Source organism: Microcaecilia unicolor, chromosome 9 (assembly GCF_901765095.1).
Source record: "Microcaecilia unicolor chromosome 9, aMicUni1.1, whole genome shotgun sequence".
Classification (NCBI taxonomy): domain Eukaryota; kingdom Metazoa; phylum Chordata; class Amphibia; order Gymnophiona; family Siphonopidae; genus Microcaecilia; species Microcaecilia unicolor.
This window is the reverse complement of record NC_044039.1, coordinates 206894102-206912138: the sequence shown is the minus strand read 5'-3', so window position 1 is coordinate 206912138 and position 18037 is coordinate 206894102. Positions and strand designations below refer to the sequence as shown.

The following is an 18037-nucleotide window of genomic DNA, read 5'->3' as shown; positions in this document are numbered from 1 at the left end:
CGCATGTTTTCATGGAAAAAGTAACCACTTAAAAAACGGATGCAAAAGTATGGTAGGTTGCAAAGTGAAAACATAAGCACATTTCTGATTTGAAAATTATTGTAAAATCCATGGGTGAAAAAGTACATGAGGATTTTGATCCAGTGCTTCTATGGGGCAATTTTCAAACAAACAAATCTCACTAGAAACTCCGTCAAACACAATTTGTTTTGTATAAGTCCCAAGCTTCAATTCTTCTTTATTTCATAATGAACTTAGATTGATACGTGTTATGGAACTATTACTTTCTAATGTGAACATCACTTATCTTCTGCCATGCCAAAATGGTCCACGTGTTTGTTTTGTATTGTGGACTTGAGGAGGGTTTTTGACTTATGAAATGAGTGTCCTTTTTCAGTGATCAGTTAAGATGGTTCTGACTGGGACTCAGAGGTCTTTTTCCTCCGTTTAGAAGGTAATCGATTGATATGTGTTATGGAACTAAGAGGCTGATATACCCATTAAATACGGGTGCCTTGGTAAAAGTTACCGAGTCACAAACACCAACCAACGCACAAAGGGCATCACGTGCAAATGAGATGCATGTATCCACATTTGTGCATTGGTCGCTGTTTGTGACTCAAACTAAACCTGGCTCCTCCCCCCCCCCCCCCCCCCCCAAAGCAACAAAACTCTGGTGGTCCAGTTGACCCCACACCCCCTCCCATCCGCCCCTCACGTAAATAATCCCCGGTGCTCCAGTGGACCATGACCCCCCCCAAATCAAAATCTCCCTGGTGGTCTAGTGACCCCTTCCCCTCCCCTCCCCCATACCTTAAAATGATGTGCAGGAACAACACTTCCTCCCTCCTGCCCGGTGCATTCTGGGGTGCACTGGTCAGGGCTAAGCACCATATAAGGAAAAAAACTCCTTTTATGGTGCTTAGCCCCTTCCAGTGCATCCCTAGATTCACCGGGCAGGGACTAGGTACTGCCATTTTGCGCAGGGCGGGCTCAGAGGCAGGAAGGAGGAGGTGTTGCTCCTGCCCTCCAGCCTCCATCATTTTAAGGTATGAGAGGAAGAGGTCACTAAACCACCAGGGAGATTTTTGATTGGGGAGTGTGTGCGGGGGGGGGGGGGGGAGGGGGTCAGAGTCCACCGGACCACCAGGGATTTGTTGCTTGGGAGTGGGGGGGGGGTCAGGTTGGCAGGGAGGGGTCCTGAGCACCTACCATGGGGAGCAGTCTGCTTGCATAATGCAAGCAGGCTGCTCCCCATAAGAACAGAGCCAAGCCTGCTGTAAAATTTTGCACAGTAAAGATAGGCACTTAGGTCTGTGCATTGCTTGAAATGCTCATTTTAATACTAATGAGCTCCTTGCAGTGCATTTGCATAGGATTTTCAGTAGCTGCCAACGGCACATGTTAGAGCCACAGAAAACCCTTTTGTGCATTACTCGCTAAATAACTTTTGCTTGAGACCGGCTCCAACTGGTCTAAAGCAAATGTTTAAAGCTTGGTAATGTGTATGGTGTACAGCGCTGCGTATGCCTTGTAGCACTATAGAAGTGTTAAGTGGTAGTAAGCTTTGTGCATTGGGCGCTAAGTTCATTGTGAATTCTGAAGTAAAGAAGAATTGAAGCTTGGGACTTACACAAAAAATTTCATTTGACACAGTTTTTAATGGGATTTTGTTTTGCAAATATTTTTAAGTATTCCACATTTTTCTTTTGCAATTTGCACAATAAGTTGCAATTTTCAAACAACCCATATTGAAGCAAAGTTTACAGATGCTTATTTTTACCCATGGTCCACGCATTAATTTTCAAATGGACAACGCAGGAAGAATTTCACTTTGAAAATGGTCGTGGGTAGAAGTACACATGGTCACCTGGCACCAGCTGTGTCGGTAGATGTTGACTTGGAAAATACCTGCAGGTGTACTTTTCATCCTTTGACTTACACCCCACTCCTAAGAATGCCTCCAATGAGGGAGGGCAGTTTTCCCAACCATCTATTGAAGCCAGCAGAGGCCTATTACCTACATGTGTTACTTTGAAAATGGTTCTCCCCTCATGTCACAAATGAGTCTGGCTTTCAGAATTTCTATCATGAATACTAATGAGAAAGATTCTTATATCTATATTTGCTCCAAGATCAGGGTAAATTTGCATACCAGGTAACCCTGAAAACCTGACTATATGGGTTGTCTTTGCTAAACAGAGATGCAATAAATGTTTTATATTGTTTTCCCATCTGAAACACAAAAACATTAACTTTTTTTCTGCCTATTAACATACATAAAATGAAATGAAACAAACAAACAAACAAACAAACAGTTTTTACCATGCACAACACCCTTATAAAGGACTGATGTTCACCACCACTGTTCTATACATCCAACTTAAATATACCCAAAAACAAGGTTTGTAAAACCTAGATTAGAAAAGCAGTGTGCTCCACAGGTCGGATTTTGCTCATAGTGCATAAATTGTCATAATGTTTGCGAGGGGGAGGGGGGAGGAATGATTGATTCTGACAGTGTAAAATGACCATTGAGGTAGGATGGGAGCAACAGTGAGTGTAGTTTCTGTAAGTTTCCCCTACTGTGCAGAATGTAATGGGGATTTGTCTTTCAGAAGTTACACCTGAGCGAAGATGTTGCCGGAGCTACTTTCATGGCGGCAGGAAGCTCCACCCCAGAGCTGTTTGCCTCTGTTATAGGTAAAAACAAAATAGAAAGCCATAAGCTTGAATCATGTTAAACAGCAGAACACAACTTGCACTAAAGAAACTCATTTCGTCAAATAATGCCTACAGGAAACCAGTGAGTTCATGACATCCTTCTGGTCAGATCAGAGGTTCCTTTTTCTTTCTTTCTTTTTAAAACTGTCTAGACCTCTCTCAAGCAAGGCCCCGAAAAGAAGAAAGGTAATGTAACGGGTTTGTACGCTAAACAAGGGGTGTCGTATGCTGACTTTCTAAATATGATCTCTTTTTTTTTTAACTTCTGCTCTTTAGTTCCATGGTTCTGAGTGTCCGTTTTCAGCATACTGTCAGCAGTTTGCAGGTCAATAGAAAATTATTTTTAGGGGGGTCTATTTATATGTAGATTTTGTTGACTAAAAGAGAAGATGATGATAATTACAAAAAAAAAATTTAAGACAGTAGTTCTGTATCACAGAATTACAACCAGAGGGCATTTAATGTATTTTGTAGGAACAAATATCACAGCAAATCAAAAATCAGAACAGACTCTCAATGGTGAAGAACAAGATAGCTATAATGCAACGTATAGGATTGATAAGTGCTTCTTCTAAGCTGTGTGCGGGAATCCTCCAACCGCCAAGTGTTACGGTATTGTGTTTTCAATCACTAGAAACGTGACAGATCCTTTTGGAGTCCTGTAGACTTACATAAGTATTACTATACTGGGACAGACCAAAGGTCCATCAAGCCCAGCATCCTGTTTCCAACAGCGACCAATCCAGGTCACAAATTCCCGGCAAGATCCCCCAAAAAGTACAAAACATTTTATGTTGCTTATCCCAGAAAGAGTGGATTTTTTCCCCCTAAATCCAATTTAATAATGGTCTATGGACTTTTCCTTTAGGAAGCCGTCCAAACTTTTTAAAACTCTTCTAGGCTAACTGCCTTTACCACATTTTCTGCAACGAATTCCAGAGTTGAATTGTGCCTCACTATTGAAACAACAAACCCCCCCCCCCCCCCCCCCCCCCCCCCACTGACACAATTGTGGATGGAGGACTCCTACACAACTTAGAGGGAACATCGATTGATAAGCATGACTTTAAGAAGCTCAGGGTATAACTTTAAATGGAATTTCCAGATCTGACGGGGGGTAAGGGATACATGTTAGTTAGAGGAGGATCGATAATTGTTGTTAAACATACTAACGGTATACACAAGTTTATTAGATAGTATTTTAAAATAATAAGTAGTTGCTGTTATGATTTTGATTATTTGGAGTGGTACCCCTAAATAAAAAGCTGAATCATAATGGGGGAGGGATAACAATGATAAAATATTGATGACTGTTGGTTTTGTGGTACTTTTGTTTTTCTGTGCTTGATACAGCATTTATGTACTTCTAGAGAATTGGATTTGTACATTTTGATGTGTCATCAATAAAAAAAATCGTTGAACCATAAAAGGAATTTCCATGGGTAAAGCAGTGGTTTTAAAAAATTTGTCTTCACAATGTGCACGTAAATTCATATGCACATAAGTTTACCAGGACTGCTTGAAGGCAGGGCTGGGAAGGGGTTAGTCTCTACATATATACGTTGGCAAATGTTCCCTGGATTCTATATAGCGTGACTGAAATTGCACGCCCAAATCTGGTCGTATTCTGGATTTGTGTGTGCAGTTTAATTACTTAAAACAACAAGGAAAGCGGGAGAAAAACCCAAAATAGACCAGATAGAAAACTCCAAAGACTAAGAGCAGCAAAGAAGTTTATTAAGACCCTACACGGTCCGTGTTTCGGCCAGCCGGCCTTCTTCAGGGGACTAGTATGCACGCTGACGTTCGATTTTAGACAGCACCAGCGTTTATGCATTGCACTCCATGAGAATTCTGGAGGCACATCTGTATACGTCAATTTGAAGTGCATGCCTTTCACTCCATGAGAATTCTGGAGGCACATCTGTATACGTCAATTTGAAGTGCATGCCTTTCACTCCATGAGAATTCTGGAGGCACATCTGTATACGTCAATTTGAAGTGCATGCCTTTCACTCCATGAGAATTCTGGAGGCACATCTGTATAAGTCAATTTGAAGAGCCCCTGAAGAAGGCCGGTTGGCCGAAACATGGACCGTGTAGGGTCTTAATAAACTTCTTTGCTGCTCTTACTCTTTGGAGTTTCGTATCTGGTCTATTTTGGGTTTTTCTCCCGCTTTCCTTGTTGTTTTATGTGTGTTTTGCGGGAGACCTGGACCTTCTTTTTGTTGGTTTGACAGTTTAATTACTTAACAAGCCAGTCTGTGCCAATGATTGCCACTTAAGCCACTATTGACTCTAATTGGCATTAATTAGAATTTACGGGCACAACTTGCTAGGTATATTCTGTAAAGTGGGTGTGTGTAAATTTGAATGCGTGCAGCCAAAAAGGTATGGCTGTGGGCTTGGAATGGGTGGCCATAGGCATTTGGAAAATCTACACGCATGGTTATAGAATACATGGATGCATCTATATTAGTCCTGTATGTGTAAAAAATAAGCCAGTAAATTGAAAAGTATCACGCAAAAGGGAAATTACATGCATACTTTCCCTTTGAAAATGGGTGTTATTTATGTATCAGAAAACACCAAATCTTGGGAGGCCAAACAATGATGCTTACATAACCAAAAATAAGGCCAACATTTGATTTGGAAAGGGGTTATATTGGAAATACAGTTGTTTATTAAAGAAAACAAGCCTCAGTTGTTGTAGGGCAAGGTTATACATTGCAATAAAATCATGACATACCCTTGAATGGACATATCATTGGCTCCCCCCCCCCCCCCCCCAAAAAAAAAAAAACAGAGAAAACCACTGCTTCAAAAAAATGGATTTTGAGTTAAATATTGCAACAACGTAACCCCATTCCAAATCAAAAGTAATATATGAAGATAAAGTACAACAAATTTTTTTCCAAGTCTCAAAAATCCTGTAGTTGAATATCTAAGCATGGAAGGTGACCAATCACTTATCCGAGACTGCAAGACGATTTTGGCTGGGCATTCCAACTGTTCCAAACCTTCAAATCAGTCCAAAGTACTTCAATCCCTTACAACTTCAGACAAATTATTAATCCAAATACTTTTGATTTGGAATGAGGTTAAGTTGTTGTAATATTTAACTCAAAATGTGTGGGGGGTTTTTTAAGCAGTGGTTTTCTCTAATTTGTTTTTTTGTTTTTTTTTTTAGTTTTTTCACTGCTGTTTTTTTTCTGGATTTTGGGGGGAGCCAATGATATGTTCATTCAAGGGTATGTGATGATTTGATTATTGTGTATAATCTTGACCTAGGACAATTGAGGCTCATTTTCTTTAATAAACAACTGTATTTCCAACATTAACCCCTTTCCAATCAAATGTTGGCCTTATATTGATTTTGGTTATGTTATTTATATGTGATATAAGGTGGCGTGTTATAAAGTTACTTCCAAGAATGTCATTTTACAACGTTTCACCTATGTGAAATGTCCACAAAAATTTGCCTATTTTCTTCTTATTTTCTGAAATCCAATATAACACTACATTAGGATTATCATCTAAAATGTACTCATATTCAGTTCTTAATAAATTAAATGATAGTGTTGATAGACCATCATAAATAAATGTGAAAGGTAGGCAAATTTTGCAATAACCATTTTACAGTCTAATCATAGGTCCAAGTTTAGCAAAAATAACTTTCACTGTTGCTTAAATGTGCATACAGTTTACAAAAATAGCTAATTAGTTTTGAAAAACCCACATGTACTTTGACCCATAAGTATTGCCATATTGGGAAAGACCAAAGGTTCCAACAGTGGCCAATCCACGTCACAAATACCCGGCAATTTCCCAAAAATGTACAAAACATTTTTATACTGCTTATCCCATAAATAGTGGATTTTCCCCAAGTCCATTTAATAACGGTTTATGGACTTTTCCTTTAGGAAGCCGTCCAAACCTTTTTTAAAACTCTGCTAAGCTAACCGCCTTTACCCATGAGCATTCTGACTTAAATTTGGGTTTCATGCTCCGAGCTCTGCTTTGGGGAAATCCACAAACTTATCTACTCTGATGTGAATCTCAGTTTCTGGTTCTCAGTCCTGATCCTGTTACAGTTTTCCCTTCAGTGCTGAAACAAACATGGCATCAGCGTTTACTTGAATCATTTAGTCATGTGGCTGTGCCCAGCCAATCAAAAACTCCCATGATTCAAATTAGTCATCTATTCAAGCTACCCGGCAGTTGTGACCTGATAAAATAGGCTCTTAGAAGTTGCCCTAAAAGCACACAAATTTACACCTGCTTCTAAGAAGATGTAAATGTGTGCTTCCACTCTATGCACATATGCGTGTATTTTAATAATATGTGCATGAACATTGCAACTCCACTGAAACTGCACCCTGGTACGTCTAACATAGAGTATATGTGCTCTTGTCAGCACTGGTGTTTGTATAGGTATTATACTCCTGCACAATTTGATAATAGCATACATTTTTCTATACATGGAATATGCTGTATACATTTCTAAAAGTCTAATGGGGTCCTTTTACTAAGGTGCGCTGAAAAGTGGCCTGCGCTGGTGTAGATGTGTGTATTGGATGTGCACAGGTCCATTTTTCAGCGCACCTGCAAAAAAGGCCTTATTTTTTTTTTTAGCTGAAAATGGACATGCGGCAAAATAAAAATTGGCACGCATCCATTTTCGAGCCATCCATTGACCTAGTGGTGAAGTGTCACGCGTTAACCGGGTGGTAATCGTCAGCATGCGTACATTGCTGATTACTGCCCGGTTAGCGCCGTGCACCAGAAATTTTCCGGGGCACGTAGTGGGGCGCGCGTAGAAAATGAAATTACCACCCCGGCAATGCGGTAGGTGGGCGGTAGTTCAAAATTGACATGCGTAGGATGTACATAAGCAGTTTAGTAAAAGGGCCTCTAAGAATTTAAAGAAGAAAAAAAGGTTTTCCAGTTGCACAAAATTACATTCAGCACAAGCATTTGATTAGGCGGTAGAGGCTTTGGTTCGGCTCCTGACTTTGTACTCTTGTCGTGCAGGTGTATTTATCACTCATGGTGATGTAGGAGTTGGAACGATTGTTGGCTCAGCAGTTTTCAACATTCTTTGTATAATCGGAATCTGTGGCATATTTGCAGGCCAGGTGAGTCATTTTTAATTGTCACCTGCTGATTTCCCGATTTCTTCTGTTTACAAATATTTAAACACACAATCCAGCTTTTATAGTTTTTTTTAAATTCTTTTTCAGTGTCAAACTTATTTCTGAAAGTATTCAGTGCAGTTGAAGAAACTGGGGGTGGGGTGCGCCGTGCTGCACCTGGGGGGGATGCGCAGCGGCGAACCGCCCCGGGTGGCAGCTGCCCTCGCTACGGCACTGTGTGAGCACATTATAAATATGTGTGCTTGAAAGCAGGCACAAATATACAGTGTGTCTCTGCCAAAATTTAAATGTATATACTTACATTTTACAAAGCATACAGTTAAATCCCTAATGCTGCCCAACTTTGTCATTCAGAAATGCCCGCTTAGGGGTGAAAAACGGGAGCTGGGCAGACTTCTACGGTCTACGCCCTGATCGTGACTGAATAGATAGGGCTGGGCTGGAGTGTAAATTTTAAGGGGCTTCGATGTTAGCTTCAGAACTTTTAGTATAAGAAGAGTGCTGGACAGACTTCTATGGTCTGTGCCCTGAGAAAGGCAAGGATAAATCAAACTCGGGTATACATATAAAGTATCACATACCATGTAAAATGAGTTTATCTTGTTGGGCAGACTGGATGGACCGTTCAGGTCTTTATCGGCCGTCATGTTACTGTGTTACTCTTTGGGATTCTACATGGAATGTTGCTACTAATTGGGATTCTGGAATCTTGTAACTCTTTAGGATTCCAGAATCTTCAGAACTTTTAGTACAAGAACAGTACTGGGCAGACTTCTCGGTCTGTGCCCTGAGAATGGCAAGGACAAATCAAACTTGGGTATACATATAAAGTATCACATACCATGTAAAATGAGTTTATCTTGTTGGGCAGACTGGATGGACTATACAGGTCTTTATCTGCTGTCATTTACTATGTTACTATGTTACCTAGTAGCATGTTTGCAGGTAGGCAGAAATAATTTAGGGTTGAGAAAACATGCTTTTCTCCCTTGATGAGATCTTTGCAGCTGTAAAATGTAAAGTACTGAGTCTTAAAGTGCACTGGGTATTTTCAGCTGAATCTTTACCCTTAAGTGTTGTGGTTTTGACCCTTTATAAGTTGTATCAAAACCAGGGGCGTATCTGCTTGGGGCCACAGGGGCCTGGGCCCCCGCAGATTTCGCCCTGGACTCCCTTACCGCCGCCAGCCCTCCCCCGCCGTTGCTGTGGGTACCTTTGTTGGCGGGGACCCCAAACCCCGCCAGCCGAGGTCCGCTTCCTCCTGCCGCTATTAAGTTCTTCTTCGTCCTAGGCTCCGTCACTCCGTGCTGTTCAAAGAAGCTGGCGCTGCTACCTCAATCCACTTTCGGAGTCTGACGTCGCTGCACGTTGTACGTCAGGACGTCAGACTCACAGATTCTCTGTGAGTCTGACGTCCTGCACGTACAACGTGCAGCGTCATCAGATTCCGAAAGTGGATTGAGGTAGCCAGCTCAGGTAGGTGATGGCGGCGGGGGGGGGGGGGGGGGGTCGGCAATGGTGGCCGGGGGGGGGTCGGAAATGGCGGCGGGGGGTGGCTATAATGTGCCCCCTCACTCTGGCTCCGGCTACCGCCGCATAAGAGTTTTTCAAATTGGAACCTAATTCACAATGACAGACAAGCCATTCTCTCCTTAAATGCCATATATGTCCGCTTATATACAGTGTCTCTGCAGAATAACCTGTAGCACAGTCAGGTGTTCTGTCTAGATATCTAATCAGTATTGGACACAATTCATCAAGACAAAGGGGCTCATTTTCAAAGCACTTAGACTTACAAAGTTCCATAGGTTGCTATGTAACTGTAAGTCTAAGTGCTTTGAAAATACTCCTCAAAGTAAAGCAAGCTCAGTTAGTCATCAGAAGATTGATAAATATTAATTTGTGTTTCCTATCAATTCCAGAGTTTTAGTAATCTTACAGGCGTTGATAAAACTAGTGGGTCAGTATTCAAAATTACTTACCTGTATAGTGGAGTCCCCTATAATTTATTTTTGGATTTATATGAATAGATGTGCTATCTGGATAGTGGGACTGAAAAGTTTTATAGTTCCTCTGGCACATAAGTACAGAAGTATTGCCACACTGGGAAAGACCAAAGGTCCATCAAGCCCAGCATCCTGTTTCCAACAGTGGCCAATCCAGGTCACAAATACCCGACAAGATCCCAAAAAAGTACAAAACATTTTATACTGCTTATCCCAGAAATAGTGGATTTTCCCCAAGTCCATTTAATAATGGTCTATGGACTTTTCCTTTAGGAAGTCGGCCAAACCTTTTTTTTAAACTCCGCTAAGCTAACCGCCTTTACCACATTCTCTGGCAACGAATTCCAGAGTTTAATTACACGTTGAGTGAAGAAAATTTTTCTCCGATTCGTTTTAAATTTACTACATTGTAGCTTCATCGCATGCCCCTAGTCCTAGTATTTTTGGAAAGCGTGAACAGACGCTTCACATCTACCCGTTCGACTCCACTCATTATTTTATAGACCTCTATCATATCTCCCCTCAGCCGCCTTTCCTCCAAGCTGAAGAGCCCTAGCCACTTTAGCCTTTCCTATGTGGATAGTTCTGGTGTGGAACAGTGGTAGGGCGTGGCCATTCCTCCTAATTCTGTGGATAGTCAGTGATAATTCAGCTGCAGTATCTGTACAGCTTTGTGGATTAGCTTAGCAAACTTTGAGCCCCTTTTACAAAGCAGTTGGGCTTACCGCTCGCTAAAAAGGAAGTACCGCCGGGCTACTGCAGTGGCCCGGCAGTAGTTTCCACCCCCCAGTGCGCGTCAAAGCCGGCGCCACAAAAAAATATTTTTATTTTTGTAGCGCCTGTGTGTACCCGTCAGTAATCACTGCACGGTTAGCGCGGGAGCCATTACCACCACCTCAATGGGTGGTGGTAAGGGCTCCCCCCCCCCAAAAAAAATAGCTGTTCGGCAAGTTCTTCACTTGCTGCATGGCAATTTCCTAAAAAAAATTTCCGCTGCAGTAAGAGTGGGCCATTTCTTGAAAAAATTTCCGCTGTGGTAAAAGGGGGCCTCGGTGCGCATCAGAAACCTATGCCACAGCTTGGTAAAAGGGGCCCTGCGTAGCTATATGGGGTGGTTACTGAATATCATCACTATCTTTTAACTTACTCAGCACTGAACATGTGGAATATGTTTAAATGCTGTGGCTGGCAGTTAAAAAGAAGGTGACCTGCAGTATTTGAATTTTGACCCGTGAATTCTTCAGAAATTATCTGTAGGAGCTGTTGAGGCCATGCTGTGCTTATTTTTCTCTTTTTACCTCAGTTTCTATAGGAAAGTTTTCTAAAGTTGTAGGAAAATTGGTGAGAATCTATCGGATTTTCCCCGGAATTTTGTTTCTGAACTAGAATAGGTTCATGGAGCCACCAGATTTTTTTTTTAATGACCTCTGAAAATGGACATTAATTATCTATGCAGTCTCAAAAGCTCATGTGTCTGAGCATCCCTGAGAGGAATCTATGTTCATCTAAACAATTCATAGAATGGATGTTCATTGACAAGCTTGTATTTCGAGAAAAGCTTTACTGCCCTGGAATTTTTTTTTCTTTCAGGTTGTACATCTGACGTGGTGGGCTTTATTCAGAGATTCTATGTACTACACCCTTTCCATAGTAGTACTTATTATTGTAAGTTATTCAGTGCTTTTTTTCCGTTGCTTTCTTTTCAAAACTATTTAGAAATATCTCCATATTAAGTTTTAGTAACTTTTAGTGGATTGGGAGTTTTCTTCAGATGTTTGAAGTTTTGCTTTGTTGCTCATCTTATTTCCAGGGCCGCCGAGAGACTGAACCGGGGCAGGGCCACTGCCACCGGGCCCGGGGCAGGGCCCCTGCAGCTGCTTTCCCTCTCAGAGCATGCTCAGTTTCAAAACTGAGCCTACATGCCTGAGAGGAAAAGTAGCCGCTCAGCAAGGGGCAGAAGAGCAGCTCTGGAGGAAGCTCTGGGTCCTCTCCAGCCTCCAAGGGGAGCCTAGCGCTGGAGTTTTCTCTCTCCTGCTCCTGTTGGGCCGCGATCACTCGGGTCCCATCAGGAGCAGGAGAGAGAGAGACTCCGGCGCCAGGCCCCCCTCGAGGGCCTGGGGAATTTTGCCCCCCTGATCCTCTTCTCGGTGGCCCTGCTTATTTCTATTTACCAGCTTTCAACTTACCGTGAGAGTTGACTTGGTGGCAGCAGGGGAAGAAGCACCTAAGCCCTTCTCCCCGCTCCCTGGCCCGCATTGTCAGATTGATAAGACGGGATTGGAGGCAGCACAGCAACCCTGTAAAAACAATGTGCACTGACCTTCCAGCACACCACCACCTCCTCCCAACAGTGGGAGGTCCACAGCTCTTCATTGGGTTTGCTGGATGGTGATCACTTCAAACAATAATGGACTATCTTGCAGACGCCTTAGAACATCTCATCGACAAATGTTGCAATACAAATCCCTTCTTATTGCACTAGTAACCACAAATCAAACATATAAACGGCAAGTGACCGTACTCACTTGCAAATGCGCAGTACAGACTTCCCTCTCTGTCCCACCCTTGCGTCAAGACGTCATGATGTCAGAGGGCGGAACAGAGAGGGAAACGGAGTCGAATTGTCGGATGCTGCCTGGAAAGGAACATCGCATGAAACAACCTCCACCCTCCCCCCCCATCCCTGCCGCCGCTTCCGCCCCCTCCATATCGGGCCCCCCGCACTGACCTGACGGCGCCTCTCAGCTCCGTGTGGAAGCGCTGCAGGCAGCAGCAGAGCGATCTGCTGCTGCCTGTAGCGCTTTCACACGGAGGTGAGAGGCGCTGTCAGGTCAGTGCAGGGGGCCCGGCACGGAGGGGAGAGGGAGCGGCGGCGGCGGTGATGAGAGTAGCTGGACATGGGGGGAGGGCAGGGGGGAGAGGCCATGGCTGCTGGACTTGGGGTGAGAGCAGGGCACAGAGGAGGGTTGCTGGACATGGGGGGAGGGGGGAGGCCAAGGGAAAGAAGAGGGTCGCTGGATATGGGGGGGGGGGGACAATCAGTGAACGGGGTGAGGCCAGTGGAGAGAGGAGGGCTGCAATACTCGCCCGTTTTTACGGGCTTAACGGCTAGTTTAAAATAAGGGAGAGGGGGAAGGCCTCAAAGGTCTGTCGTGCTCACTGACTGATGCCAGGAAAATTCTTAGCACTGACACAGACTATCCTTCATCATAGGATTCAATGTGTAGTTCCTGTGATGACCATGTGTGACTGATGGGAATTTATGCAATTTGGTGAATTTATGAAGAAATTTGATGAAGAATGAAATGAAAAGTGAAAAATAAAAGTAAAAAAAATCAAATAAATTTTGTTTTAGGAGGTTTAGATAATCTGTGTCAGTGCTAAGAATTTTCCTGGCATCAGTCAGTGAGCACGACAGACCTTTGAGGCCGTTTCCTCCTCATTTTAAATTTTGGGTTACTAGTGCAACAAGAGAGGATTTGCATTGCAGCATTTGCTCAGTGGTGACCACACCAGTGGTCCTAGGACACTAAAGGGGGGATTTATCTACATCGGCTACTGTTTAATATGGGTTATTTTACCATTAACTTGTGCTAGTTTACAGGTCCCATTTTGTACAATGAGACCTAGATACTAATAACTGGGATTAACAGCAAAATAATCCATTTTAACAGTGGCTCATATTGGTAACTTCCCCCTGACATTCCAGGTTAGACCAAGGATCCATCTAGCCAAGTATCCAATTTCCAAAAGTGGCCAGACTCTAGATCACAAGTACCTGGCAGAGTTGCCGAAAGTAGCGAGATCCCATCTGTAACCTCAGGGATAAGCAGTGGCTTCCCCCAGGTCAAACTTAATAATGAATGGTTTATAGCAGGGGTGTAGCTACGGGGGCATGGGCCCCCACAGATTATGCCCTGGCCCCCTCTACATTTGACCCCGCCACCGCCTGCCCCCCGCCGCAGCATCCTCATATAGCTCCATGCAGGACATAAGGCGTCAGAAACAGATGATCACACAACGAAGGCGCCGGAGTCGACCGGCGCTGAAGAAGACTCTTCGGCTGGTGGGGATTGGGGACCCCCGCCAGCAAATGAGGTACCTGATGCAGCGGCGGCGGGGGGAGGCGGCTAAACAGTGCCCCCCCTCCCCGGGCTCTGGCCACCCCTCCCACCGAGGTCTGGCTACACCCCTGGTTTATAGACTTTTCCTCTAATCCCTTTTTAAACCCAGCTACATTAACTGCTTTTACCACTTGCTCTGGCAATGAATTCCACAGCTTAACTACGTATTAAATTGGCATAGGGAAGCTATACAAAATAGCACATGCATGCTAAGGACTGACATATGAGCGACTTGATTTGTGAATAGAGAACATGAGGAAAGGTGTGGAGGAAGAGAGAGAGAGAGAGAAGCTGTAGAGTGAAAGCCCTGGTAGGTGAGTAAGAGAAGCTTGAAATGTATTTAGAAATGCATGTGGAGCCAGTGTAGTGCCTAGAGAGGTTACATGGTCATAATAACATTAAGAGGCCCTTTTACTAAGGTGCATAGGCGCCTACGCATGTCAGTTTGGAAGTACCACCCGGCTACCGCATGTCCCGGGCGGTAATTCCATTTTTTACGAGTGTCAGAAAATATTTTTTTTATTTTCTACCATATGGCGCTAACTGGGAGGTAATCAGCAGTGTACACGGACAATTACTGCCTGGTTAATGCTAAGTCAGTGGGTGGTGATAAGGTCTCAGGCCCAAAATGGACGCACGCCAATTTTTATTTTGCTGCACGTCCATTTTCACCCCCCCCCCCCAAAAAAAAGGGCCTCTCTTGCAGGTGCGCTGAAAAATGGACCTACACGCGTCCAATACACGCACCTACAACAGCGCAGGCCATTTTTCAGCGCACCTTAGTAAAAGGAGCCCCTAAAGGGGGAGGTTAAGTAGTGTATTTGAATTTGGAATAAACTATAGTAGTGAAAAGACGGATCAAGAGAAAGGTGCAGTGGTCTAAGGTGTAAAGAGGGGGATACATATCTTGGCCCCATACTCAGAAAGGAAGAGGTCGATTTTAGTAATGTTAGAGGAAGGAGCAGAATGTTTTAACAATTGCTCAGGTTTATGGTTTATTGAGCACTTACTATAACCACCTTTAGTGTCACCATAGCAAAGCGGTTTACAATTTAGAATGCAAGAGGGAAAGGAATAAAGGAAACGAGGACCCAAGAGGAAGTCATAGGAAAGTCGACAAAGAGTAGGGCACAGAGATCAGGTGCAGAGTCAATCCCGGCCACGGCCTGCCTGGCTGGTGGAAAAGCACTGGTGAAAAGATGGGCTTTAAATTTCACGTAGGATAACGCGTGCAGCAGTGAGTTTCATGAAAATGGCCAGGTTTGTAAATTTCCCCCACAAAAATATATATTCTTTTTTTTCCTAGACCACTTTTCCAGGTCATGTCTCAGAATATCTCTAATGGTCTTTGTATTGATTATAACCACATCTGTAACAGCAGTGTTCCTTCACTAGCCTTACATATTATTGTGGAAAAACCCTTTAGTGCGAGGGGTCCACAACCCAACCTGTTTTTCAGGATTTCCACAATGATTATGTATGAGATCATTTACATATTCATTGTGGAAATCCTGAAAAACAGGCTGGGTTGTAGACCTCAAGGACTGGATCTGAGGATCTTTGCTTTAGTGGAAACTGTGAAACTAGCATACCTTATCCATTGTGGTATACAGCAGTGCTCAAACACTGTTTGCAATGTGTCACCCGTTTGTATTGACAATACATTTTTATGGTCTAAGCAAATTAGTTTTGTGTAAGAAGTTATTAAATATTTGTGTTTAATGTAACCTTCCTTTCTATAGAGACGTGTTGGAAAATGTGTTTAGGTCCTGGGGGTAAATTTTTACAGTGCCATCTCTCGTATACCTATTGCAAATTCTTTTAGATTACTTCCTAGCCCCAAAAGGCTTTGCAAAGCTGTGGGAAAATAAACTATTTATAAAATTTAATGTCATGTTGGAAAGTTCGAGTTGACCTGTTGGCTTTTAGGATCTTGGGAGACGCTTATACTGTAATTTGATGTTATCCTCTCAAAGAATCTATGTAAATTTAATGTAGAAGGCGTAGGGATTGGGGGGGGTGGGGGGGGAAGGGGGAAAAATTTACTGACGATTGGAGGACGGCTAGAAGAAACCTGTTGTATTTGCACTGTGTTTATTTTGAAGTTTCTGTTTGCTTGTATTAGCATTTTTCGTCAATAAAAAAGATTTAAACATAAAATTTAATTTAATAGCACAAAGTCAATCACAGACAAAATTGATATTATTCACTAGACCCCTCTGCACTGATGAAAGACCCCCCCCCCCCCCATTTATCAAATAAACCAAGACACTTATTTTAGTAAATCTGAACCTACCATGCCACGAAAAACTCAGGAAGAAGTAAAATTCTAGCATGAAACATCACCATCGTTCACATAGGAGGCCACAGACACTCAGCTGAGGCCCACTTAATCTCACAGATCCCCTATAAGAACAGACCAAGATTTTACCTTTTTTCAGAAAGAAAAATATTTGTTTCAGCTTGATTCCCACAAGCAATGTCTTTCTCGAGGAAGGAGCCATCATGGAAAAGGCTGTTCACCGTGTTCCTTTTACCTGCTGACATGAGAGAACCAAAAGAAACGCCATTTGGCTTCAGTGAAGCTGGTGCTTGGAAGTATATTATATTAACTAGCTTATGTCTTTATTTATAATTTTGTGCTTTAGTATTGGTATTTTTTTTGAAGAGCCCATCCAGGTTGCAACCTCCCCCCCACACTGCAAGCTTAGATTGTTGCTCTCTAGCTGTCATGTTACCATAGGTGGTATATCCAATAATTTAAAATAAATTTAAAAAGAGTAGACTACTCACATTCATCTTTTGGTCACAGTACATTCTGGCAGCTCAGCCCTTTCAATAATGCTTGTATTGAAAAGTTTAACACCTGGTGTGAAATACGTGTGACATTTTAGGCCTTAATTAGCAAACGTTATATATGTGGAGTACAATGTGTTATAATATCTCCAGTGCATCTTTTAAATCCTAATTTCCATTCAGTATGTCTTCATTTGCAGGTTGGTGTGCATTGTTTTAGTGAAAACTTTGATACCCCCTGTGATGCGCACTTAGTGCATCACTTCTGGGTGTATACTGAATGAACTTAGCACATAGGCCCAGTGATTTGCTGGAGTCAGCTTGCACTGGGCCCCCCCCCCCCCCCCCCCCCAATGCTTACTGTCGCTGGCTAAGTTAGCCCACAATTTTCAGTGCTGCGCCATGTCCAGGCACCAGTACTGAATATCAGGGGCTAATTTTTTCTGTCCTGGCCGCCAGAACTTATGTGGGTCCTGGCCGATAACAGCCAGGAGGCCTGCATAACTTTTTAAAAAATACCTCCCCCTCCCCCGTGAAGCAGGCCGTCACTTCCCTATCCCCTCCCTCTAGGCCACCACCAGTCTGAACATCGCCTCCCCCTGCTGTTATCAAGGAAAGCTCCCCCCCTAGGGCCTACCTGAAGTCCCTGGTGATCTGTGGGAGTCATCGGGGGCAGGAGCAAAGGCCACTTGCTCCTGCCCCTTGAGGCCACTAATGGAAAATATTTTTATTTTTGTAGCGCCTGCCCCCAATGACCCCTACGGGACCACCAGGGATTTCAGGTAGGCCCTGGGAGGGTTCGCCTAGATGATGGCGGAGGGGGGGGGGGGGGTGTTAAGACTGGTGGCAACCTGCAGCAGGGGTGGGGGATTAAAAAAAACGTTATGCAGGTTGCAGCTGATATTCAGCCGGCACCCTTGTAATGTATACAGATTTTATTTTTATTTTTTTTTGAGAGTGATCCTGTTTTATAGGACTCATAGTTATGTGTAGTAAGGCTCATTACTAGTGATTTAAGTAGTCAAACTGTTTAGTGGCTAGCACTGCCAGCAGTAAACCAGCTTGGAAAACAGACACATTACAGATGAAAGATCAACAGAGCAGAACGCAGCTATCGAGGCTTGAAATAAGGAAATCTTTAAAAAAAACGCGTGACCTTTGAACATCTCAAAACATCTAAAAAAAAGAAAGAAAGCAGTTAACGTGTAGAAACTGATTTCTCCTCTTTGTG

The 18037-nt window shown here is 43.2% G+C and overlaps 1 protein-coding gene across 1 annotated transcript in view; it reads left to right on the top strand.

The window, feature by feature from the left end:
- SLC24A4 (solute carrier family 24 member 4) overlaps positions 1-18037 on the top strand; it is a 198162-nt gene that overhangs the window by 106228 nt on the left and 73897 nt on the right. Inside the window, exons 4-6 of the mRNA XM_030214085.1 lie at positions 2619-2703; positions 7759-7862; positions 11477-11551. Coding sequence (XP_030069945.1) covers positions 2619-2703; positions 7759-7862; positions 11477-11551 — 264 coding nt within the window. The remainder of the gene's footprint in view (positions 1-2618; positions 2704-7758; positions 7863-11476; positions 11552-18037) is intronic.